General features: G+C 34.8%; 1 protein-coding gene across 1 annotated transcript in view; it reads right to left on the bottom strand.

Annotated features, from left to right (window-relative positions):
• The window catches only part of LRP1B (LDL receptor related protein 1B), a 1,933,392-nt gene that overhangs the window by 284,715 nt on the left and 1,620,833 nt on the right, over positions 1-27,844 (bottom strand). The window contains exons 48-53 of the mRNA XM_003267617.4: positions 20,806-20,919; positions 20,414-20,563; positions 11,385-11,507; positions 9,153-9,272; positions 4,771-4,899; positions 1,631-1,753 (exon numbers count right to left, since the gene is read on the bottom strand). Coding sequence (XP_003267665.2) covers positions 1,631-1,753; positions 4,771-4,899; positions 9,153-9,272; positions 11,385-11,507; positions 20,414-20,563; positions 20,806-20,919 — 759 coding nt within the window. The remainder of the gene's footprint in view (positions 1-1,630; positions 1,754-4,770; positions 4,900-9,152; positions 9,273-11,384; positions 11,508-20,413; positions 20,564-20,805; positions 20,920-27,844) is intronic.

The raw sequence follows: 27,844 nt of genomic DNA, 5'->3' as shown, positions 1-27,844 counted from the left end.
AACTTTACAAATATAAATTCATTTAATTCTCTGAACAGTCCTAACATTTAAGCCTTGTTATTAAACATATTTTACAGATGGAAAACTGAGGCCCAGGGAAGTGAAGTGACCTTTTCAAGGTCACATAGCTAATAAGTGGAAGATCCAGGACTTGAACCCAGGCTCTCCAGCTCTGGAGTTCATGCTATTCACCGCCACACCATGCTCTCCGGCATTGCATAGGATTTCCTCTTACTAACATTCCCTGCTTCTATTCTTTAGTGCCTCCCTCAAGAACGATTCTTCTCAGCTCTGATCTCATTGTGATTCTTGTTTCTATTTGACATAATATGTTATTGTACTATATTGAATTTCTGTTTTTTCCATTCGTCTGTGACTTTTCCTAGTGGGGCCTCTCTGTCTCATTCATCTCTGTATCAACCAAATGTAATGTCTAGCAGAGGGGAGATACTCAATCAGATATAACTCTGCTTCAGATTTATATCTTGTGTTATGATGTAGCCTTTAAAATATCACATCAAATGTATGACTTCATGCTGAAATAATCATAAAAACTGATATCCACTAATTTCAGTGAGATTCATATCAAAGGCCAACGCTATAGACACTATACAGGGAGGACAAAGGAAGGCACTAAATCTGTTGCCTTCTATGAGCATATATAAAGTTCACAGCTTTTCATTACATACATTTATTCATGTCTATGCATTCAAATATTTTACAAAAACATTAAGTTCACATTAGAGTTCAACTTCAACTGAGCATTTTTAATATATTGATGTTATCATTAAAGTTGTATGTTGTATAGATATTATATATAGCGTAGAAAAAATACATGTAAAGGCAATATACATTTCGTGATAATAATATTAAATTTCATCAAATCATTGAATACATCAAAAGATAAAGGGTAGAAAAATATTAAGTATCTGGTTTTTCTGATAATTCTGAATTATATTCTTTTTTTACTCAAATATTTGATTTGGTTATACAACTGAACAAGCCAGCCATATACTGTCTTCAAATTTCAAGTATTTCAAAATACATTAAACCAAAGATATTTTTAATTTTTATTTATTTATTTATGTATTTATTTTGAGATGGAGTCTCACACTGTCGCCCAGGCTGGAGTGCAGTGGCATGATCTCGGCTCACTGTAACCTCTACTTCCTGGGTACAAGCAATTCTCCTGCCTCAGCCTCCCGAGTAGCTGGGATTACAGGCATGTGCCACCATGCCTGACTAATTTTTGTATTTTTAGTAGAGATGGGGTTTCACCATGTTGGCCAGGCTGGTCTCGAACTCCTGACCTCAGGTGATCCACCCGCCTCAGCCTCCCAAAGTGCTAGGACTACAGGCATGAACCACCGCACCCGGCCCAAAGACATTTTTATAAACATTTTCAATATTACTGATGCAAATATAGTGCAAACAGGTATGATTTCCAAATAAATGTATTATACTAGAGCTGAAATAAGTTATATGTGCTGTGATTGTGTATTACTGAATTCATTGGCTGTTGAAGACACTAAGAAAAGTGTTGCTTGTTGCTTTAGTTATTTATTTACATACTAATTTTGAAAGACTCTTAGCCTAGGAATCTCCTTCATGAAGTTTTAGATGTACTTACCACACTGTGGTGACTCATCAGAGCCATCTCCACAGTCGTCATCATGGTCACAAACAAATTGCTTGGGAATGCATACTTTATTATGGCACATGAAAGCATTTTCATCACATGTATTATTGGGAGCTAAGAAAGGCATCACAAAAAATAAAGTTAGATGAGCACATATGTTATCTTCTCCCATATTAGGAGCTTGGGCAATATATAAAATCATATCCAGTAATTCATAGTTACCGAGAAAAAGAAAACTTTGCATAATATTCAATACATCAGATAAGCTAATAACTGCATATGTATTTATATTAGAATGTCTGAATATAAATACACATAATTCAAGGATTTAGTATTCATGAATTCAACTATTCCAGAGTGACCCTGAATTCAAGCCACGTAGCGATTTTAAATTTGCTGAAGGATGAATTCAAATGTTCACATGTTAGAAAAAATATCTCAGCTAATAATATTCTGGGCTTTTTTCCTTTACTTATGCCTACAGTAAGGATGGTAAAGTAATAAAAATGTTGATTCCTTGTGAAAAATAGACCAGTAAAGAACAATGCTAATGTTCACAAAGGAAGCAAAGAAGGTTTAGAATGTTATTGTCTTTAAAAAAATAAAATAAAACTTTTTGGTGACTTCTAGAGTGGGGTATCGAATTAGGTAAAGGTAAGATCTTTGATGTCATCAGGCCCACTGTAAGTACCACACAAATGAAATGGAATATTGACCGTTTAGGAATATTGATCCATGACAATGATTTTTGATCCATGACAAGTGTGAAAAACGGTTGATCCAAGTGATCAAAATTTCAGCAAAAATTCAAAAGAACATAACTAGTGCAGAGAAAGAAAAAATTAATACCATATGCATAGAATCTTAGGAGGTTTGCAAGACTCCTTTAAATATTTTCAGTAATCTTTGCCTGTATTTAAAAGGTAAATGCTATGTAGGACTCAAGGTTTGGGGTATTGCAAATAGCAATAATCTGCTATATGCTATTGTAGAATGCTGGAAAGAAAAAGGCTTTGCGGAAAGTGGCTGTGGCACTTATATTTGTATTCTTTTTTGTTTGTTTGTTTGTTTGAGATGGAGTCTTGGTCTGAAGTGATTTACCTTCTTGATGCATCTGTTTCTTTATCTGTTTAATGGGGATAATAAAATGTATCTGATAAATTTCTTATAAGGACTAGATAACGTATGTGAAGCAGATTTGGCTCATTTTAAGTATTTTATAAATGTCTGGGTGCTCTTTAAACTCCTATTTATATAATAATTATTTTTGGCAGATTCCTCAAAATAGTTCACTACAATATTGCAAATAATTCAATAATGCAAATAACAGAAACGATTACAATAATTGATATGTAATGGGTGCTTGAAAAACTTAGGTGCCTTCTATTTCCCCATTCCATGTCTTAATAAGCACTTTTCTCTACACGAAACACCTTTCTCTTTCTTTGTCCCTCAAGACTCAGATAATATCATCACTTTTTCTTGAAATCATTTCATGAGGCATTTTACATATTAGTAGGATAGTTTACATAATATTTCTTTGTGATTGACATAGTATATTTTATATACAACACTTTAACACTTAAGATACAGGTATTGTCATTATTCTTTCACATTGCCTACAGCCCCCTCTCCCCAGACTGCCCCAGGCTCCATGAACCAATAAATCTCTCCCTTTCTCTCAGAAATTACTGACATAGTGTAGGTAACACATAAGGGTTTTTAAAATATAATCAGGCACAATTTACTTTTAACAAAGATTTTTTTTTTAAAGCTGTATAGAAGCCACATAGAAGGAGCATGAACAATTGCCTGTTGTAATCAGAGTAAAACTCTCATTTTATTAACTCCTCTTAGCTGTGAACTGTATGCCAGCTTGGATAACTCAGGTGAAGTACACCAATTCCAATACATGAATTAATCTTTAAAACACTGAGCAACAGTGACTTAACACTTTCAGATCACTTGAGTACAATTTGCTGCATTTTAACAGAATTTACTTAATAGTACCCATGTGGTACAGAAGTGTTAATATGCCTCCCAGAGTGTTAACTTGGTACAATAGCAACAGCATACTGGGACCATCTGGATCCCTGAATCGATGCATAATCCTTTATTATGTAGCCCTCAGTGGCCCCATTGACCTTTACAGACACACATATCAGTTTCAAGATCAAAGTGAATTATTCTACAACAATAGTATGAGTTCTGTGCAAATAGGTCTGCCTTGAAGTTTTCTTTTCTCTTTTCTGCTTTAACTATTCCTCATGTACACGTACACGCACCTGCGCGCGCACACACGCATGCACACGCACACACGTTATGGCTTCAAACACAGTGCTTTAAAGACGTGAAAGCAGACCATTGGAGAAATGACTGGCAGAATTCATTTTAACAAGCGGAGTTCGCAGCATTCTTTCTGACAAATTGCTCAGCCCAACGGATCCCCTATGTGACCTTGGGATCTGCATTCAAATATTCAGTCCCTTCATCCTCCTGATCATGCAAAGGAATTCATTTAAATTTTTACTGTTGAGTAATGCCCTGAAAATTTCCTGAGGTGACTTAGAGTCAGAAACTTAGTAAATTGTCTGACCTCCGAAGGTACTCCTCTGATCCCTCAGCTTCATTCGGCTATATCCGTACTATTTTTACATGACCCAAGGGTTAATAATACCCTATCCATAGGACTAATAGGTGTTTACTGACCTCCTGATCAGTAGTTACTTAGGATCAGAGAAGTCATTCACAGAGTTTCTGTAACAGACAATCTAAAAGCCTCCAGGAGGGATGGTGGTGGACAACGCAAAAGAGAAATACCAAAGCTAACCGCACTCGTACACATAAGGTGCAGTTACATTAGCTGAGAAGTGAAATGATAAATCTGTGTTTATCAAAATGGTTTTAAAATTGGTAATCCGACTGCACATGTTTGAAACATTGAACAGCAGTTAAAGAGGTTGCAGAACGACTACGATAACGACATCCCACCTGACTAAGTCCAGCACTACCTATGGGCCCAGGAAGTGGGAGAGCAATGGGAAATGTGCTATGGCAAATACTACAGAAACAAATAACCAAGGATGCTGTAGCAGTTTTCTGTGACATGCAGCCATGGCCAGTGTTCATACCGCAGCCTGCTGTGGAAAGTTCATCGCTTCCATTTGGACAGTCCCTTTCACCATCGCAAAGCCAATGTCGGGGCACGCAGGCATGAGAGCCCTGGCAGCTGAACATGTCAGCAGCACAGGTTACGGCACCTGAAACACAAAAACGTGATGCCATTAAAATTACTCTGCGTCCACTGGAAAATGTCTACCATTTACATTTTCTATAGTAAGGGGGGATGCAGAAGAATGTTGCTTATAAGGAGGCAGTCGTAGTTATTGGGAATCATTAAACATCATTCTTCCCCTGTAGTTGTCTACACATTTTTATCTAAGAAGGCATTCTTTCCTAGCTATAATTGTTATATTTCTTAAAGCTACATCAAAGAAGATAATGTACTTTATCCTTGTAAAATGTGGCAAAGCATAGAAATGTCATAGAATTGTGAATACACTGAGATAACATTTCTAAAGGACTGAACTAGAAAAATAATAGAAATTGAAATAATGCCAGTTCTATTGCTTTATATGCGCTAAGCATTTAACATATTAACTCATTTATTCCTTACAATAAGCCCAACCCATAGAACTATTATCAGTATCATTTTACAGAAAAGAAAACTGAGGCTTGGGGAAGTTGAAAAGCTTGCAGAAAGTCACAAGTTGCACACAATTCTGCAGGCTGAACTGGGAGTCCAGAACCCTCTGAATCCTAAGCACCATCTTTTAACCACTCATGTCATTACTATTACTCTCCATCTTTTAGTACCAAAAAGAATAAATGCATGCACGTTCCATTTTTCTCATGCATAATAATTGGAATCTACCTTTGCTCTATCACTGCACTGTTTCTTTAGTTGCATGATAATGTCTTTCAAAAAAATGCTTGTTGACTTGGACTGTTAAGTACAAAGGGTTCCTCTTTCCTTCCCCTTATGATCATAGGGTAGCCATATGTCAAATGGCCCTCCCTCATAGTTTTCCTAGTCCCTGCACAGTTATATACAATGAATGTTTTGAATGTTTTGTTTGTTTGTTTATAAAAGTACCTGAACGAATCAGTAACATGACCCTAAATCTCTCTTTTTTTTTTTTTATTTTACTTTCTTATGACCCAAAGTTGCTCAGAATAGAGGCTAAAAAAGAAATTTGTGGAATTGTTGAAAATAGTATATTATCTCCAGGAAGAAAATAGAAGTGACTGGATGAAAAATATTTGTTTCTAACAATTGAAAGCAGTAGCCAATGTGTTTTAATTGTATTATCATTTATCCTCTTACTTTTCAACCAGAGTTGTCTGGAGCAGAAAATTCTTTCTGAAGTAATGTTTTCAATATGGTAAGCAGTGGGGTATCAAAATACAATCCTCCAGGGGTCTTTTGCAACATAAACATACCTGTCCTTGACGTATACCTTAGCCTGGAGGAGAGGATGAAGAGTGGATGTTGACAAATCCCCCCAGTAATCTAGATTTGCTTATTTAATTGAGGATCTATTTAATAGAATGGAGTTTAACATGTTATGTAATACTGGAAGAAGTTAGAAAATAATCTATTAAATAAATGTACTTTCATTTAAAAATTATTTTGTTTGCTAACTAGTATGTCTTTAGTACTTTCTATAATAAAACTATCTTTCCGCAGAAAATATTTTTATATTATTCCTCTTTATCTATCCTTTTTAAGCTTGCCACGAAAACATAAAGTGTCCTTTTTATTATTATATTCTCAATTCAATGCTTTGTATAACATTTTTACTTTTTAGCTTGAGATGTTTTTAACTGCATTTTTTTCTCTTAAGGAAGTTTTGATAAATGTAAAGTTTCTTGTCTACTGCCATATTATCACTTTAATTTGTTCTCAAGGCAGTCGTAATAGAAACAGCCCTGATTTCGCAGTGGAGAAATCTAATTCTGTATGACCTTGATGAAAACTAGTGTCTGAATTACCCTATCTTTAAAATGATGGGTATGACTAGATAATTACTGAGATATCTCCAGCTATAAAATGGCATAAGGCTCTTTGCAGCTAATTTTCTGGCTCCCTTGATAGTATTCAACAGATTTTGTGTTAAGAACATGCCAAAACATCATAGTCAACTGGGAAGAAAATGGGCCAAAGACAAAATTCGTGACTTTATTTCATAGTTGCCACTGCCATCTGGAGATATACTGCCTTCCTCGGGGAAAAGACTACCTAGGGAGAAGAAAGATAAGGTGATAAATTCCACTAGATCCATCTTGCACACCCACTCGGATAATAATATTTGATTGGTAAGAGTCACTATCCTATTAATATTTTGGAACCTGAATTCTGCTCATACCTTTGTCATAGTTAATTATCTGATTGACCTCAGGAAAAATTTATTAATTTCTGTGAGTTTCTCTTTTTCCATCTCTCAAAAGATGGAAATAAACTAGACCATGGTTTTCAAAATGGGACCCTCAATATTCCAAATCCGAATCGCATATCAATAAAGAATGTGTTTACATCCTGCAGCAGAATATTTTGAATTGGAAATTGGGAAACCACATCTTTAACACACTTCTGAGAAGAATCTTTTGTACTCTGAAGGTTGAAAACAAGTGAGATAAATTATTTATAAAGTTATTTTCCTGTTCTAAAATATGAGGTTCAGTTCATTGACTGATGATTGGTCCAAAGCAGCATTTTCTTTATGTGTCTCAAGCTTGGTAGTTAGTACATAAAATACAGCTCATAATTAAAGTAAATAAGCTCAGTATTTTGATTGCAGGTAAACATGTCCATTTTCTTATTAGTCTTTAATAAAAAATCATTATTAGGACACTGACAATACTTTGACAAAGAAAGGAGGCAGGAGAAATTAAATCAGAAAAACCTCATAAATACAGTGTACATTGGTTATGTTAGATGATCATACTAGGTATATAGGTATATAAGTACAAATCTTTTTGTATCCAATTAATAGGTAAGGAATAACAAAATAAAGAATAAAATGAAACGGTCTATGATCACACAGCTTGAAAACGCAGATGTGGGAGAACTCAACTCTACATGACTTTGGAGACTTTGTCCCTATAATACTGTGTCCACTCAGAAAGCACAGTGTTATCAATGGGGCCATTTAGTGTAGAGTTTAACAAAAGTCAAAGGTAAGATAATTTTAGAGATTGAAACCATGCTCATCCTGTTGTAAATAGGTAATTCTTTTATTAAATATATTTTAAAAATTAATAGCAAAGAGAAACAGACGAACAGTCATCTAATTGATTACTGACTTTTTTTCTTTCGCAGCTTTTTGATAGTGATCTTTCTATATTTGTCTGTTGTATAACTGTAAATGGTTTCAGCTGTGTAAATAAAAAGTAGATTTTGAGTGACTTAAATACAAGAAAATAAATTGCCTACTTTCAAGAATATCTCCAATTTCATATTATTTACAGAGAACTTCAGTTTAGCTTGAATACTCTAAATACTACCTTTCTCTATATGTTTGTGACAGAAATAGCAGTCCACAACCGCTGAAATTTATAAGAGGTGTTAAGTATACTAAAATCTATACATAGACCTTATTCTATGACTTGGGTCCTTCTCTTCCTAAAAGAGGATGATAACGGCTGCCACCAAAGGCTGATGTAACGAGTAAAGAATATATAGCTACAGGTACAAATGCATATATAGAAACAGATTAGATAGACACCCAATAGACGTCTATAAAAATTAGTGAAGTTCTTGGCCAGGAAGAACAAATTTTAAAAACTAGCTTGTTTCCTTCTTTTACTCCTTAGGAAATTCAGTGAATAATTCTATTTAACTATTTGTTAAATATTTGTGAGTATTAAAAAGCAATTATACTGGACTTGTAGTTGACAGACAGTACTTAAGTAGAGATATTCAAGACTAATACCTCTAATCTTACAAAGCTACATTTTAAAGTGAATTTTAATAGCATATAAAATAGCCACTTCTTATTTAAAAGAATTCAGCAATAAGGATGACTATAACACACACACATGCACATAAACAGCACGTGTGGCTTGTGGCAGCATAAATTAGTATACTAATTTTGGAGGGCAACTTGGTGGTATATAGGAAGCACAATGAAAAGAAAGCTTGATTATTTGACCCTGTAATCTCAATCATTGATATTTGCTTCAAGGAAGTCACTGAAAGCTAGAAATAAAATGTACAAATACATTTGCTGTGGCAATATTAAGGAAAAATACCAAATATTGAATAACAGCTTTATATATAAAAATAATAGAAAAATGGATTGTCATGAAAATAATAAAAACAGCTACCTAGAAATGTACACATAAATTTTATGTTAATTTTAATCAATCAGCAAATTTTGTGTATGCTCTAAAATGATAGAGCATATATAATGCTTAAAAACTGATTGAGGACAGAAAATACACAACTTACCACAAATGCTATCACTTTCATCTAACCCATCCCCACAATCATCTTCTCCATCACAAATCCAGTGTTTAGAAATACATTTTTGTGCAGAACAAGCAAATTGGTTCCAAGAGCAAGAAGAATCTAGAAAACAAACAAAAGGAAAAAAAATAGTTTGAGACCATCTTACAACAGATTCGACAATGAGAAGATTCTTTCTTAGACTCTGCTAAAATCAACCATCCTATAACAAAAGAAGCCAGCTTCTTCTTTTCTATGACAGTTCTGTAAAATTTTGGCATCAGCTTGCATATTCCCTCTGTGTTTCCAGGTGATACAACCACGATTTCTTCAACATGATTCTTATAAGGCTTGCCTTTGAGGTAGTCCTAATGCGGTCACTCTACTCCAGGTATATTTGTCTGTTATTATTATTTTTTAATGTGTAATGCACAGATATAAAATAAATGTTTCTGGTATAGTCTAGTCATACTTTTAAACTTTAAATCTGTCTTTGAGCCAAGAGAAAACACTTACATCCTAAGTAAGGTAACAATATGGTGGACTAACAGGCAGATATGTTTGTTTTTAAAGGCGGGTGACTAAGGATGTTATAGCTTGAAGACAACCTGAAGTTTTGTACGCAGCAACTGTGCTGATGTTTTTGTGTTGCTTCCTTGGAAACACTTGAGTTTGTTATACCTGACTAATAACACCTAAATTAATTGGCATAGTGGCTGGCTTTTTTATTATTAGATTATATTTTTATAATAATAACACACTCCATGTATTTCCAAAGGCAATTTTGTTATTGCTCTCCTACATTCCCAGCCTCTCCTTCTACCCAGTATATTTATCACCAGAAAACATTCAAAAGTAAAATCCTTCTAAATTAAGGTGTTCAAAATATAAACCCTTATAAAAATAGCAATTCTGCTTTTGATTTCATAAACAATTGCAAAACTTTGCATTTTCATTTAAAATGCTTAATTAGATGACCTATGAAACAGAGAACATTAGAAAACTGAAGTTTGGAAAAAATAAAATTAAAGAAGATATGATCATATAATGGCCACTGTTCAGAAATTATGAATCTACATCCAGTATTTTGGAAGTTCTCTGCTAGTCTTGTTCAAAATCTGGCTCTAATGTAAAGATATACGGCATCTTAATCAAACAAAATGCACCTTCACATTTCATGATGACATTTACTTCTAGGAGAGTTTGACATTTCATGGAAAATCCATTTTTAATCTTTTTTCTACTCTATCTATTCACCACAGTGTATGTTATTTGTGCTAATTGTAAATAGTGAATATATACCTTGTTTTCCTTTTGGAAATTTCTTTGATTTGCAAATCACAAAATCCATACATTTTAGAAAATAAATGTAAAAACGCTTTCTTAGTTTGACAATATAACATGAAATAAAGTGTACACACACAGAAATTAGAAGGTAGAAGATGAAAGGCAAAAGTTTAAAAAAAAGAAGCTTATGTATATTATTGAAAGCTATACATGTAATTAGTATAAAATTTCAGGATAATAATATTCAGTCAGCTCTCCACATCTGTGCCTTTAATATCCATGGATTCAACAAACTACACATCAGAAGTATTTGAAAAACTAAAATTAAATAATAACAATACAAGAATAAAATATGATACAAATAAAAGCAATACAATGAAATAACAATTAACATAATATTTACATTGTATTAGGCATTATAAATAATCAAGAGGTTATTTAAAATGTACAGGAGGATGTGCATAGGTTATATGCAACTACTAGGCTGCTTTATATAAGGGACTTGAGCATCCATGGATTTTGGTGTCCACAGGGTGTTAGACCCAATCCCCCATGCGGATACCAATAATAGGTGGGGGAAATATAACAAGTAGCGTGTGTCAAATCCTTATTTTTTATAGCAGAAAGCAAATACATTAGGTGCCACCTAAAGTTAATAAATTAAGAAAAGGTATAACTTTACTATATCTATATTATAAACTGATGGAAGTAATTATTCAACAAAAACAGTGAAGGTTAAAAGAAAAGTCTAGGACCAAAGAGTGCTAGTCTTCATTATAAGCTCTTTTGTTTTCATTTTAATCTTTACCATTTTTGTATTATTTAATAAAAATGAAAACTAATGTTAAAATCAGCTGACAATATTTTGTATAAAATCCCTACATAAGAGAATACTAACATATAAGTAATAGTAAGGTTAACAAAACTAAGCTAAATACAGTATCTCACCACAGTGGAATTCATCAAGTCCATCCTCACAATCTTTCTGACCATCGCATATCCAGGTATTCAAAATGCATCTTCCACTAGGACAACTAAAATAATTTTCTTCACATTTGTGTTTGTTTTGAACTGTGATAAAATATAGAATTCAATGTCAAACAATTTAATTTTAGGCTTCTGAAATATAGGTAGATAAAACATTAATACTCCCTAAACTGAAAGAGATAAATAAAAAGTAAACTTAAAAATAGCTAAGATTTTCTCCTAAAGAATGTCAAGGTTATGAAAATAAAGGAAAGATTCAGAAACTGTCCCAGAACAGAGACCCAGGAGACATGAAAATCAAATCCAATCCAGGATTGAGTCCTAGAACAGAAAGATTATAGTAATGTAAAATCAGTTTAAATTATAACAGAGTAACACTTAGTTAATAAATGTAAAATAAAGTTAAAAAATAGATATGACTCTAAACTGAGTGAACCTAAGGCCAAAGAATAACATTTGGGTGGAAAATACCCTGAATTCCATATTCATAGCACAAAATAATAACGTTAATACATTGGTGTATCTTTGCTGGAAAAGTGTGAATTTAGTGTTTCTATGGCCCTCTATTTGGAGTATTCCTTAACAGGATTTAAACAACTATTCTGTATTTTAAGGAAGAATAAATGAGTTACACTGGCATATCTAAAATTATTATACCTTTCAGAATTATCATAAAAAAGTACCTGTATGTAAAATTATTTTGTAAATTATATATTTTTTTAATTATGGAGTATTATCATTATTTTAACCTTCAAGAGTACATATAGAATACTATATTTATCTTTTTTTTTTTTTTTTTGAGATGGAGTTTCACTCTGTCACCCAGACTGGAGTGCAGTGGCACAAGCTCGGCTCACTGCAAACTCCGCCTCCCGGGTTCAAGTGATTCTCCTGCCTCAGACGCCTGAGTAGCTGGGACTACAGGCATGTGCCACCAGGCCCGGCTAATTTTTGTATTTTTAATACAGATGAGGTTTTACCATATTGGTCTGGCTGGTCTTGAACTTCTGACGTCATGATCTGCACGCCTCGGCCTCCCAAAGTGCTGGGATTACAGGTGTGAGCCACCGTGCCCAGCCTATATTTATCTTTTAACTGGGTGTCATCTGTTCCATTGCTCCTTCAGGTTTACATGATTTTAGACGTTTGATCTATAGCCAAGCAGGAAGTAAACCCTGGTGTATATATCCCAATCATACTATAATGGTCTATTATGACTGTTTCAAGATAACAAAAACTGTAGGCATTTTATTTTTTATATGTCAACTTTGTAGATATAATTAAAGATGAAAATATATTTTTTGAGTGAATTCAGCATTAAACCAAAACATTTTAGGTTGCTTAGGATGTTTCCTGGATCTAACCTAAAGTATTTAGGCTGACCCATTGCTGGCTTCCTGTCTGTCTGTCCACCTGCCTCATAAGCCTGCATGCATGTCCCTTTCCTTCTTACCCAATATAAAAGTTATGATTCTCTATTAGTGTTGAAAGTTAATTTTTAAGATAACTTATTAATACTAGAAAGAGATGGAGATCACAAAAAGAAAAATAAAATATTAGATTAATTAATATCTATCATATGCTGACCTCAAGATAATTTCAGAATTAACTACAGTCATACTGAGGTAAAAAATGTGTTGTTGTAAACAGAAAATTAAGAATCTTGGCACCAGTTTCGTTGAGCAGTGGTTTGTAGTTCTCCTTGAAGAGGTCCTTCACATCCCTTGTAAGTTGGATTCCTAGGTATTTTATTCTCTTTGTAACAACTGTGAATGGGAGTTTACTCATAATTTGGCTCTCTGTTATTTGTCTGTTATTGGTGTATAAGAATGCTTGTGATTTTTGCACATTGATTTTGTATCCTGAGACTTTGCTTGAAGTTGCTTATCAGCTTAAGGAGATTTTGGGCTGAGACGATGGGGTTTTCTAAATATACAGTCATGTCATCTGCAAACACGGACAATTTGACTTCCTCTTTTCCTAATTGAATATGCTTTATTTATTTCTCTTGCCTGATTGCCCCGGCCAGAAATAAAAGAGGACACAAATAAATAGAAGAACAGTCCATGCTTATGCATAGGAAGAATCAATATCGTAAAACTGGCCACACTGCCCAAGGTAATTTATAGATGCAATGCCATCCCCATCAAGCTACCAGTGACTTTCTTCACAGAATTGGAAAAAAACTAGTTTAAAGTCCATACGGAACCAAAAAAAGAGCCCACATTGCCAAGAAAATCCTAAGGAAAAAGAACAAAGCTGGAAGCATCACACTACCTGACTTCAAACTATACTACAAGTTTACAGTAACCAAAACAGCATGATACTGGTACCAAAACAGCATGATACTGGTACCAAAACAGAGATATAGATCAACGGAACAGAACAGAGGCCTCAGAAATAACACTACACATCTACAACTATCTGATCTTTGACAAACCTAACAAAAGCAAGAAATGGGGAAAGGATTCTCTATTTAATAAATGGTGCTGGGAAAATTGGCTAGCCATATGTAGAAAGCTGAAACTAGATCCCTTCCTTACACCTTATACAAAAATTCATTCAAGATGGATTAAAGACTTAAACGTTAGGCCTAAAACCATAAAAACCCTAGAAGAACACCTAGACAGTACCATTCAGGACATAGGCGTGAGCAAGGACTTCACGACTAAAACCCGAAAAGCAATGGCAACAAAAGCCGAAACAGACAAATGGGATCTAATTAAACTAAAGAGATTCTGCACAGCAAAAGCAACTACCATCAGAGTGAACAGGCAACCTACAGAATGGAAGAAAATGTTTGCAATCTACTTATCTGACAAAGGGCTAATATCCAGAATCTACAGAGAACTTAAAGAAATTTACAAGAAAAAATCAAAACAACCCCATCAAAAAGTGGACAAAGGATATAAACAGACACTTCTCAAAAGAAGACATTTATGCAGCCAACAGACACATGAAAAAAATGCTTATCATCACTGGTCATCAGAGAAATGCAAATCAAAACCACAATGAGATACCATCTCACACCAGTTAGAATAGCGATCATTAAAAAGTCAGGAAACAACAGGTGCTGGAGAGGATGTGGAGAAATAGGAACGCTTTTACACTGTTGGGAGTGTAAACTAGTTCAACCATTGTGGAAGACAGTGTGACGATTCCTCAAGGATCTAGAACTAGAAATACCACTTAACCCAGTGATCCTATTACTGGGTATATACCCAAAGGATTATAAATCATGCTACTATAAAGACACATGCACATGTATGTTTATTGCGGCACTATTCACAATAGCAAAGACTTGGAACCAACACAAATGTCTATCAATGATAGACTGGATTAAGAAAATGTGGCACGTATACACCATGGAAGACTATGCAACCACAGAAAAGGATGAGTTCATGTCCTTTGTAAGAACATGGATGAAGCTGGAGACCATCATTCTGAGCAAACTATCACAAGGACAGAAAACCAAACACCGCATGTTTTCACTCATAGGTGGGAATTGAACAATGAGAACACTTGGGCACAGGAAGGGGAACATCACGCACTGGGGTCTGTTGTGGGGTTGGGGGATGGGGGAGGAATAGCATTAGTAGAAATGCCTAATGTAGATGGCGAGTTGATGGGTACAGCACAGCAACGTGGCACATGTATACAAATGTAACAAACCTGTGCATTGTGCACATGTACCCTAGAACTTAAAGTATAATTTTTTAAAAAAGGAAAAATGGAAGAATCTCAGTGCCAGTTTCATGAGTCTAAAGTAATAAGTGTCTATATTTCTTTTAAGTATTTTATATAACTAATTTTTTTAATGTGAAAGACCTGCAGTGAGCTACAGTCAAATGCTCTAGAATTTAGAACATGGATAGCAAGAATACTCAACAAAACCCAAGAGAAGGTTGAAATCGAACACTAAGAAAACAGAAAAAAAAAATTCAGGATTTGAAAGACAACATAGCAGTATTAAGAAAGAACTAAATAGAACTTTTGGAATTAAAAAAAATCACTACAGAAATTCAAAATACAATTGAAAGCCTTAACAATCGACTAGACCAAGCAGAAGAAAGAATTCCAAAGCTTGAAGACTGGTCCTTCAGATTAATTTTGTTTTTCAAAAATAAAGTAAAAAGAATTTTAGAAAATGAACAAAGCTTTTGAGAAATATAGGATCATGAAAAGTGATAAAATCTATGACTTATTGAGATTCATGAGAGAGAAGAAGAGGAGGTGCGCAACTTAGAAAACATATTTGACGGTATAATTCGTGAAAATATCCCCAATCTTGCTAGAGAAATCAACAGACAGATTCAAGACAGCCAGAGATCTCCTGCAAGATACTGAACAAGACAATCATCCCCAATTCACAGCACATGGTCATTGGGCTATCCAACATCAACACAAAAGAAGTTTGAAGGCAGCTACAAAAATGGGCCATATCACCTATAAAGTGAAACCTAGCGGACTAACAACAGACTTCCCAGTAGAAACCTTAAAATCCAGAAGAGATTGGGGACCTATTTTTAGCATTCTTAAGGAAAATAAATGCCAGTTAAGAATGTTATATTCCACCACACTAACCTCCATAAATAAAGGAGAAATAAAGTCTTTCCCAGACAAGCAATTGTTAAAGGACTAGATCACCACCAGATCAGTACTAGAAGAGAGCCTTAAGGGGGTTCTTTGAATGGAAATGAAAGAATGATACTACCACAAAAGAACACATAAGCACACAGCTCATGAACCCTATAAAACAACTACACAAATGTCACTAAAAATCACCTAGCTAACAACACTACAACAAGAACAAAATCTCACATATCAATATTAACCTTGAATGTAAATGGCCTTCAAAGACATAGAGTTGTAAACTGGATAAAAAAGCAAAACCTATCCTTCTGCCATCTTCAAGGGACCTATCTGACGTAATGACACCCATAGGCTCAAAGAAAAGGATGGAGAAAGGTCTATCATGCAAATGCAAAACAAAAAAGAGCAGTATTTGCTATTCTTACATCAGATAAAACAGACTTTAAAACAACAACAGTAGAAAAAAATAAAGAAGAGCACCTAGGCTCATAAAACTAGTACTTCTAGACCTACAAAACAACTTGATAGCCACACGATAACAGTAGCGGAATTCAATACCCCAGTGACATCATTAAGTCAATGAGGCAGAAAACTAACAAGGAAATTCTGAATGTAATTCAACACTTGACCAATTGGACCTAACAGACATCCACAGAACACTCCAGACTACTACAGCATATACATTCTTCTCATCTGTACACAAAATATACTCTAAAGTTAACCACATGTGTGGTCATAAAACAAGCCTCAATAAATTTTTAAAAAATACCAAATTCTCAGGCCTCAGTGAAATAAAAATAGAAAAAATAGAAATCAGTAACCAGAGTAATAGTCAAAACCACACAATATGGAAACTAAAACTTGCTCTGAATGAATTTTGGGTAAACAGTGAAATTAAAGCAGATAACAAACGATCATTGGAAATAAATGAAAGCAGAGACACAACATACCAAAACCTCTGAGATGTCGCAAAAGCAGTATTAAAAGGAAGGTTTATAGTACTTAAATGTCTACATCAAAAAGATAGAAAGAGCTCAAATAACAATCTGACTGCACCTAAACGAACCAAGAAAATAAAAAACTAATCCCAAAGCCAACAGAAGAAAAAAACTAAAATCAGAGCAGAACAAAATAAAATGAGACCCCAAAAAACTATACAAGGATCAATGAAATAAAATGCTGGTTCTTTTAAAGGATAGACAGTGTTGATGGACCGCTTGTTAGATTAACCAAAAAAAAGAGAGAAGACTAAAATAAGCACAATCAGAAATGACAAAGGCAGCATAACAACTGATCCCACAAAATATCATCGGAAACTATTGTGAACACCTGTATGCATACATACTATAAAATCTAGAGAAAATGAATAAATTTCTGGAAAGGCACAATCTCCCAAAATTGAGTAAGGAAGACATTAAAAATGTGAATAGATCGATGAGTTCTAAAGCTGAATCAGTAATAAAAAACATGCAAATAAGAAAAAGCCCTGGAACAGATATATTCACAGCCAAATTCTACCAGATGTACAAAGAGCTGACACCAATGCTGCTGAAACTGTTCCAAATAAGTAAGGAGGTGAGATTTCTCCCTAACTCATTCTATGAAATCAGGATCATCCTAATACCAAAATCTGACAAAGACACAACCACCACCACAGCAAAACTACAGACCCATATCCTTAATGAACATAGGAACAAAAACCTTTAACAAAATACTAGCAAGCCAAATCCAGTGGCACATCAAAAATCTAATTCACAACGGGCAAGTAGGCTTTATTCCTGGGATTCCAGGTTGGTGCAACATATGCAAATCAATAAGTATGATTCACTACATAAACGGAATTAGGAATTAAACCCACGTGATCATCTCAATAGACACAGAAAAAGCATTCAATAAAATCCAATATCCCTTCATGATAACAATCCTCGACAAACTAGTCATGGAAAGAACAGTAAGAGCCATCTGTGACAAACCCAAAGCCCACCTCAAACTGAAGGTGCAAAAGCTGGAATCATTCCCCCTGAGATCTGGAACAAGACAAGGATGCTCACTCTCACCACTCCTTTTCAACATAGTATAGGAAATCTTAGCCAGAGCAATCAGGCTAGAGAAAGAAATAAAAGGCATGCAAATAGAAAAATAGGAAATCAAACTATTTCTCTTCACTGACATCATAAATGTACACCTAAAGACTCTGCAAAAAAGGCCCCTAGATCTCATAATCAAGTTTAGTGAAGATGCAAAATTAATGTATAAAAATCAGTAGCATTACTATACACAAATAAAGTTCAAGCTGAGGGCTAAATAAAAAAACACAATCCCACTTACCATATGCAAAATAACGAAACTGGACTCCTACCTCTTATCATATACAAAAATTAAGTCAAAGAAGTTTGAAGACTTAAATGTATCATGTCAAACTATAAAAATACTAGAAGAAATCCTAAGAAATGCTTTTCTGGACACAGTCCTAGGAAAAGAATTTATGACTAAGTCCTCAAAAGCAATTGCAACAAAAACAGAAATTGACAAGAGGGACTTCATTAAACTAAAGAGCTTCTGCACAACAACAACAAAAGACTATCAACCGAGTGAACAGGTACCCTGGGAGAAAATATTTACCAACTATGTATCTGGCAAAGAACAAGTGTCCAGAATCCATAAGGAATTTAAATAAATCAATAAGAAATAAAAAAAAAACATTAAACATGGGTCAAGTATAGAAACAGACACTTCTCAAAAGAAGACATAAAAGTGGCCAACAAACACATAAAAAAGTGCTCAATATCACTAATCATGAGAGAAATGCAAATCAAAACCACGAGGTACCATCTCATAGTAGTCGGAATGCCTTTTGTTTAAAAAGTCAAAAAATAAGATGTTGGTGAGGTTGTGGAGAAAAAGAAACACTTATATACTGTTGATAGGAATGTAAATTAGTTTAGCCCATGTGAAAAGTAGTTTGGAGATTTCTCAAAAACTTAAAGTAGAACTATGATTTAACCCAATCTCATCACATACTCAAAGGAAAATAAAGATACATGCACTCATATATGTTTATTGAAATACTACTCATAATAGCAAATATATTAAACTAATGTAGATGTCCATCAGTGGTGGACTGGATAAAGAATATATGGTACACATACACCATGGAATTCTATGCAGTCATAAAAAAGCGAAATCATGTCTTTTGCAGTAACATGAATGTAGCTCGAGAGCATTATCCTAAGTAAATCAATGCAAGAACAGAAAACCAAATATCACATGTTCCCAGTTATAAGTGGGAGCTAAACATTGAGTACACAACGAAGTAAATATGGAACAATAGATACTGGGGACTCCAAAAGGGGAGAGGGAGGAAGGAGGCAAAGATCTGAAAAACTATTGGGTACCATGTTCACTAAATGGGTGACAGGATCAATACGAGCCCAAACCTCAGCATCATGCAATATTCCCAAGTAATAAGGCTGCACATGTCCACTCTGAGTGTAAAATAAAAATTTAAACAATTATATACATTATAAAAGAACCATCACAAATTTAGAAATAATAAATATATCATCTACTAAAAAATCAGATTTTCATAGTAGATTGTGTGTGTATAAACTTTTGTGTAAAATACTTATGAATATAATTTCTTAAAATTGTTTAAAAGTTATTATATATCAACTAAACATGAAAAACATGGGTGTGGCAGCAGGGTGGAGAGAGGCAAACCAGTATGAGACAAAATTTAATAGTGTCCTACAAAGAATCTCTACTTCCAGTTATACATAGTTCTTTTTATAATTTTTTTTAAATTTCCTATCCTCAAATAGAAAGAAACAGTCAAGAACTTTGCTGGAAGGCATTCTTCTAAGAATGTAGATGACAGTTTTCAGGGCTTATGTATGTAAAGATGGTTAACAGTCAGATATAAATAAACCTGTGTTAACTTGATTCAATAATGATTATAACCATTACTCAAATTACTACGCCAAAGGATTTTGTAAACTGCATTAAAACATTGCTGTACAATAACACTGAGTAAAGCCAGTCGTAAGAAACATTGTTTCTCTTCTTTTATGAAGTTATTTCTAGGTATGTAATAATTCTGTTGAAGGATTATAAATTAAAAATTTGAAAGACTTAATCACCAATTTGGAAAGGATTAATAACTAAACATAAAAAATTGATCCAAATTTAAGACGGTTTCTTGAATATCATTTTGTAACTCACTTAAAAAGATCAAGCGGTATGTTTATAACAGTTTAATTACATTTTAGTCTGTGCCATTTAAATTTTAATGTCAATAATTGATATTAAGAATGAAAATTTAAAAATTCACTCTATACAACTAGGTAGCCTCAAAATCTCCAAGGCAAAGCCTGTGTTTTTCTAAAATCTAGTATTACCTGGGCACTTTAATTCATCTGAATAGTCTCCACAGTCATTAGACCCGTCGCATATCCAGGTTGGCAGAACACACAGTGAGGTAGAATTACATCTTATGAACCCTGTGGTTTTCACTCCAAGTTTATAGAAATGTGTGCAGTCCGTGTTATCTAGAAGAAGGTAAACAAAAAAATGAAAAAGCACCTCATCTGCAAAGATTATGAGCCTTCTATGTAGGTCATAGAGAAGAGAAAAGTTAACTTCATTTGAGGAAACAGATATGTAATTATCCCACACAACAGGGGTTAATTACATACCAATTTTGGACAAAGTTCAGTAAAATCTTACAGTGTTCAATGCAATGCCAAAAGTGCCCAAGCATAAACAGACAAAAGGTAGTGGAATATCTTACTGCAGTTCTTTTCATCTGAAGCATCTGCACAATCTATGTTCTGGTTGCATCGTGCTGATCTTGGAATACAAGTCCCATCTGCACAGCGGAACTCAACCGTGGCACAGGTTGAAACTAGAAAAACAGGTACATAAACAAATGGGAAGATGGGACAGAATGACTCCTTGCTTTTACTCTTTGAATATTTCAATTATTTTATATAATTTTGTTTGGTTTTGCTTTTGTAACTCTGGGAAGCCAAACTTGACCCCTGAACCCCACCTTCAAGCGTGGGTTAGATGCCTCTTATATGTCTTCCCCTATCACACAATTCTTCTCTCTGTTGTGGTATTTAGCATATTGCATTGCAGCTGCCTGTTTAAGTACCTGAAGTCTCACTAACTAAATGTAAGCTCCATGAGAGCAGGGACTATGCTGTGTTCATATCATATTGCTGTGGTAATATCACCCTACCACTGAGCCAAAAAAAAAAAAAAAAAAAAAAGTGTTGCTGGAAATTCTCTCTCTTTCCACCTTCAACATTCCAAGGTTATGACAGTAGGCAAATGCCTGATTAAATACCTACTGGGAAATCCCAACCTGGTTGCCAAGAAGTGAAGCATTTCCTGCTATAATAGAGAGAGACAGAGATAAAAACAGGAACGAAGAGATGGGCAGGGAGGAACCACTGAACACTGGCTTTGTTTCTCAGAGGGAACAGCTTACCACTACCAGAAAGTCATCTATGCTATCTCATACTCTGTTACATGGCCATATTATCATTAATATTTAATATAAGAAATAGGATGCCTCATGCCAAGGAACATATACATGTGTCATTCCTTATTATTGTTGTTATAAAAGTCATCCAATTCTCTGCTCTACTTAAATGAAAATTAGATTCAATATGCTATGTCACTATACACATTTTGTATAAAGTATCTTATTTTTAATCATATATTCCTTTCTAAGTTGCTTGTCCATTCATAATCATATAATGGTTTCCAGTAAAATGTTGTGAATGGGTACATGACGTGCTATGTATGTTAAATTAACTTAGGTGATATTTCTATTCCGAATTCAAATTTCTACAAGTTGATTACATTAAAGGACAACCTGAAGGGCCCTTTGATTATGCCACTTTTACTAGTGTTGATATTTTAGAGAGCCTATTTAATTATAAATAGAAATTATATCAATCACAAATGGTTAAAATGCTCTTTTAAAATATGCAGATTTTACTCAAGGGTGTGTATGTCATTTGTATTTCATAATGTACGGTTCTTATTATATTGAATTGTATCTCAAAATTGCATACTTATCTGTTCAAATGATGATTAGAATAAATGCTTTATTTACAATTTGCAATTATAATTGCTTCACTTTTGTATTAAAAATGATACCACAACATGTGAAATAGATAATGCTATTGTAAGTAGAGATAAATGCATTGTTCCAAAACAGAAAAATATAGATTTTCTTTTATGTCTATAAGAGCAAAACCTCTTTTATATTCCTTTGTGTTACATTTCATATTCTATTTTTTCAATAGAAATAGTAAAGCAATATATAACATAAATATAATCATGTCAATCATTTATCTTTTGTTTTTGGCTTCACCATCTACTGGTAGTTTCTTACTAACTTTGTTCCAAAAGATTGCTTATAATCTCTTTTTAGAAGACAGATTGCATTTCTCTGTTTAATAACATTTTAGGTAGTTATGATATTCCTAAGTAAGCCTATAATGGTTCATCTCATAATGCACTTGAGTTTCTATCTGCTTGAAGTTAGAGTTTAGGATGCCAGGAAGATACTAACAGGGACACTTGTAACTCGTTTCACCATCACCATCTGCCTCCAATCTCCCAAAGAGAATCCTCTGTCTGAGTGAAAAGTACTGGCAGAGACAATGAAGAGGCAAATGTAGGGAATGGCATTTCAGACAGTCAAGAAAACTGGAAATTCAGCGATTTCACAGTAACAGGGTTTTAAAAACCAGTACTGGTAGTTCTGAGGTAACAGAGAAAGTAAAGGATAACTTGGGAGAAGAGTGGAAGGACATGTGGGACAAATGGAACACAGCCTTAGATTGAGTTCTGGAAACAAGAAAGAAATAGAGGACCTCGAACTACATGAAAATAAACTTTAACTTTGAAGTTCAGAAGAGTGGTTAGAAAGCAGTAATTTAAAAAAAAAAACTGTATTATAAAGCATAAGGAAATAGATAAAGGGAGAAGTTCACAGGATAGAACAAAGAGTAGAAGATTTGCAGGATGTATTTATTTTTTTCTCCTATTTTCCAAAATAGCAATAGGGCTAATGAATCCTTGGGAGGGGGGCAAGGATGGGCTATCAGAGTGTGGAAGAGGTGCAAGTAGGAACAGATTGTCCCTTTGTACCTGATCCTGTCTCCACATATTGCATTATTTGGTATAGGGTTTGAGAACCACCAGAGAGTTAGACAGGGTGATGAAAGTTGTTGAAGAATTTTGTAAGCAGTAGGAGCAAGGTGACTGTGGGGATTAATATCACCTTCATTAACAGGCAAGGAAGGAGAATCCTGTGAGGAAAAAAAAAAAAATCTACAGAAATAGTAGGAACTTCATTAAATAACTAAACACATCTCTTGCCAAAACCTCTTTCTGTCTGTTGCTTCAACTATATTTCTTCTTCACTTTGTTTGGGTCAGTTAAGTACTGAAGTTTGTTTCATCCATACAGTGATTTTTGAGGAAGAAAGATACTGAAATCTCTAATTTGTCAAGTGAATATGAAAGTTTTCTGACAATATTTCCTCGGGCTAAGAGTCCTGATAAAGAGAGAAAATAAAATAATATGGTCCAAATAAAGATAAGCCAAGGGAGAGATACTACACTTTTCCCTCCAGGTAGTCCGAAAGAAAAAGCAAGCTTATGAAGCATGAGTGAAAACACCCTACAGCCACAGCAGGAATAGCAATGAGGCACTACAAAGGAAGAAGATCTGTCAGGGATTGTGGATCAAAAGTAGCAGCAAGAGAGAAAGTAAAACCACTCTCTCTAATATACTTTAATTTTACTATTTCTTCCACTTTCTTTTTAGCGCGTCAGCTAAAATATTTAATGAGATTTGAAAGATTTAAAAATCAATGGCCTTTCTGTGGTTCTTAGGATGTTTCTTATAAATAACCTAAGTCAATTCTCTCTTCCAACATCCCTTACCCAACTTATAGCAAAGGGAAGCTGAAATGGGGGGGAAAAAAGCACTAAGTTTGCTCTCATATCTCCTTTTCGTTTACTTTCAAACAACGTCTTTTATTTAATTATTTAATTCACCCCTTAGGTTCTAAGGGTGCACAAATCTAGAAGGAATGCCAATTTCTTCTCCAGCTATGTTTGTCCTTTTCTTTTAGCTTGTTGTTTATGGAATCTTTCAAAGGTTTGCTATGAGCTTAGGAAAAAACAAATGCCAGTTTCCTCGCCTTTAGGAAGCGTCAGAACTGCTAGCCCCCAGTCTACCTAAAAGTACTTGCGTAGCCCAAGGAATTTCATGTACTTCCCAAAGGGAGCAGTTTGTACTTATCTCAACAGGGAAGGAAGCACATCATGCACTCTCCCTCAATATATTCACTCGACTGGCCATGCAACCAGAAGAGGAGTACAAAATGACAAACTTATCAACAATGCCTCATCTCCCCACCACCAGATGGCCTGACGTCTAAAGCTCTCAATCATGAAAGCCCTCTATAAAGGGGCAGTAAATTTAAAAAAAAGATGAAGATTTGGCATGTTTCTTTTCCCCAAAAAGAGAAGAAACCAAAAGCAATTCATTGCAACACCCTTTCTACTCTGTAAACAGACTCTCTGCTCTTGTGAAATTTTAAAAAAAGTAATAATTACTACTAACATCTAAATTCAGCAAAGTATAATAGTACTTCAGATAATTTACAGATGGCTCCACCATAGCCTCTTACTACAGTCTATCAAAATCTCCCTGTATATACCGACTTCCAATTGTATCACTTTATCTTTTATATTTTATTTTGATTAAAAGGTGATAGGTGGGCCGGGCACGGTGGCTCATGCTTGTAATCCCAGCACTTTGGGAGGCCGAGGGGCGCGGATCACGAGGTCAGGAGATCGAGACCACGGTGAAACCCCGTCTCTACTAAAAATACAAAAAAAATTAGCCGGGCGTGGTGGCGGGCACCTGTAGTCCCAGCTACTAGGAGAGACTGAGGCAGGAGAATGGCGTGAACCCGGGAGGTGGAGCTTGCAGTGAGCCGAGATCGCACCACTGCACTCCAGCCTGAGCGACAGAGCGAGACTCCGTCTCAAAAAAAAAAAAAAAAAAAGTGACAGGTGATTTGCATGTCTGCATATATGTACAAAAAAGCACTGCATCTCTACATTGCACCGACAATAGAGAGAAGGGGTAACTGGAAGAAAGGGCTTGGAAAGAGACCTCTTTTCCATTCTCCCTGAGCCATTATCTATGCCTTTTCCTTTATCATCTTTTTGCACTATAAGGGAGATAGTTGGTGGAAACACATTTGCATAATATGTCTTTATCAGACAGCCTGGCCTATGGGTTATGGACCCAGAGAAGTCTTCCTTCCATAGCTTGAAAGGCACTCTACAAGGACACTATGTTAATAAACTTAAAATGAGAGAAAAATCAAAACTAAAAGATTCAATTAAGAGTAATCTTTCATCCAAATAGCTACCCATTTGTTTATCCTAAAGGAGCTGGTCCATTGAATTAAATTCACTAATTTCTGTTAAGTAATAAAGTATATGCTTGTGTTTCCATGAGCAATTTTAGTTTCAAATGTCCTGCATTCAGCGTGACCAGCTTTAAGGCATAAGTTTTGCTTGTGTATTTTTAAGATATCCAACTGTTATAATTTTACCATAAAAGAAAGGTTAAGGGGGAAGCTTCATTCCCAAAGGCACTGTTCTGTGCCCAAGAGTATGACTGAGATAGTTATAACACAGAAACCAAGAGTTTAGACTAAAAAAGAAGAAATATCTATTTGAGTTATTTTATTGTTATTCAGCAGCTGGTATTGATATCATTAGGCAGAATAAAATCTATTTATATTTTAGAAGACTTACTGCTTCAACCAGCCACATGAGAATTTAATAAACACCTACCATATATGAGGTATTATATTTCATAAACCCAAACACACTAATTTATTTACCACTTTTGAAAATATACTTTCATTTCTGGAGAAAACCCATGGTAACATATCATCTTCCCATAGTCTCTTTTGATGAATCTTGCCTTAAAATCTATTTTCTGTATTTATTGCTCAGTTCCTGCACATTCTTTCTTAATAACTTTACCTTTAACCTGGCGTAATGCCTGTATTATATTTTCCTCTCCTGCTTACAAATAACTGACAGAACATACCTATTTCTAGGTCTTCTCATTTCTTTTCCTCCTTTCTTCCAAATGCTAATTTATTTCTCTCGCTTACTTCCAGTGTCTGACTATATTTTACCTTTTTAAATCTTTTATGGGTAATAGGTAACTCAATTGGCAAATGTAATTAGCTCTCCCTAAACTACAGTGTCAACCTTAGATGTTAATCTATGCAAGTGTTTCCCCAAAGTCACACTGTCTAAGATGGCAGAGTAACTTCCCAACATTCCATATAGCTACAAAATAATTTGCACACATTCTGCCCTCTTCCTCAACTCTGCATAGCCCTCTCATCACAACTGTACTTCATACCTTTCCTTTACATCAATCTTTTCTAAAAACAGTTTACATTCACTGTCTTTACTCCCTTACCACCCATTTTCTGCCTTCGCCCAGTGTGCTTTTGCTTTCCTCTACTATTCCACTGACCTGACATACATGAATGTAATCAAACGAGTATCTACTATTTGCCAAATATGATGGATACCTCCAGTTCATGCCTGCCCTCTTACCCTTTCTGTAGCACTCGAAAATGCTAAATGATCCTCCTTTCTTGAGAAAATAATTTCTTAAGCATATCCTTCTATTAGCCCTGCAGGCTACTTCACCTTTTCATATATAATTTGTTATTTAAATAAGTAATTTTGATGCACTCTACTCATGCAATCATTACTCCACACTTCCTCTGAGTTTTTCTCCTTAATGCGCCCCAAATCAATACTTCTGTTCAACATCTGTTACCTGAGTTCCAAATCTCTACCTATCTACATGCCTGTGAAACAGCTTCATTTAGATTTCCTCAAGTGCTCTAATCTCAAAATGCAAACTATCCTTATTGTCTTATCCCCATTCCCACACAAATAAATCTTATTATTATAGGTTTCATTAACACAATCCTATTCTTTTTGTTCCTTTTTGAAATGTAAATTTGATTATATTTGGCCTGCTTTACACCTTTACTGACTTTCTAGTGACTACAAGATAAAGTTTGCGTTACTTCACATGGCACAAAATGCCCCTTCATGCCCTGGCTCCTTCCCATACCTTCTCTGTTTTTTGTTTGTTTGTTTGTTTTGGTTTTTTTGGGGGGTGGGTGGGACGGAGTCTTACTCTATTGCCAAACCGGAGTGCAGTGACGTGATCTCAGCTCACTGCAACCTTCACCTCTCGGGTTCAAGCGATTCTCCTGCCTCAGCATCCCGAGTAGCTGGGACTACAGGCAAGTGCAACCATGCCCGGCTAATTTTTGTATTTTTAGTAGAGATGGGGTTTCACCATGTTGATCAGGATGGTCTCGATCTCTTGACCTCGTGATATGCTCACCTCAGCCTTCCAAAGTGCTGGGATTACAGGCATGAGCCACCGCGCCTGGCCCTTCTGTTTTTACCACTCTCTTATATGTAATCTGTCTGTGACTATATCAAATTACTTTCAGTTTCAATGCTAGTCCTTCTACTTGGAATTCTCTTTTGTTTCATTCATTCTACCTTATTTGTAGTTTAAGACTCAGTTTAAATTCAGTACAGCCTATGAAATCCTTCAGGATACTTGCAAGCCAAAAAACAAAAAAGACATAGGGGTGTTCTTACGTGTGCAATCACAGCACAAGATATATATATATATCTTGATCTGTTTACATGGCTGTCTTA

This window comes from Nomascus leucogenys, chromosome 20, assembly GCF_006542625.1.
Source record: "Nomascus leucogenys isolate Asia chromosome 20, Asia_NLE_v1, whole genome shotgun sequence".
Taxonomy (NCBI): Eukaryota; Metazoa; Chordata; class Mammalia; order Primates; family Hylobatidae; genus Nomascus; species Nomascus leucogenys.
The sequence above is the reverse complement of the archived record's forward strand: the minus strand, read 5'-3'. Positions and strand labels throughout refer to the sequence as shown.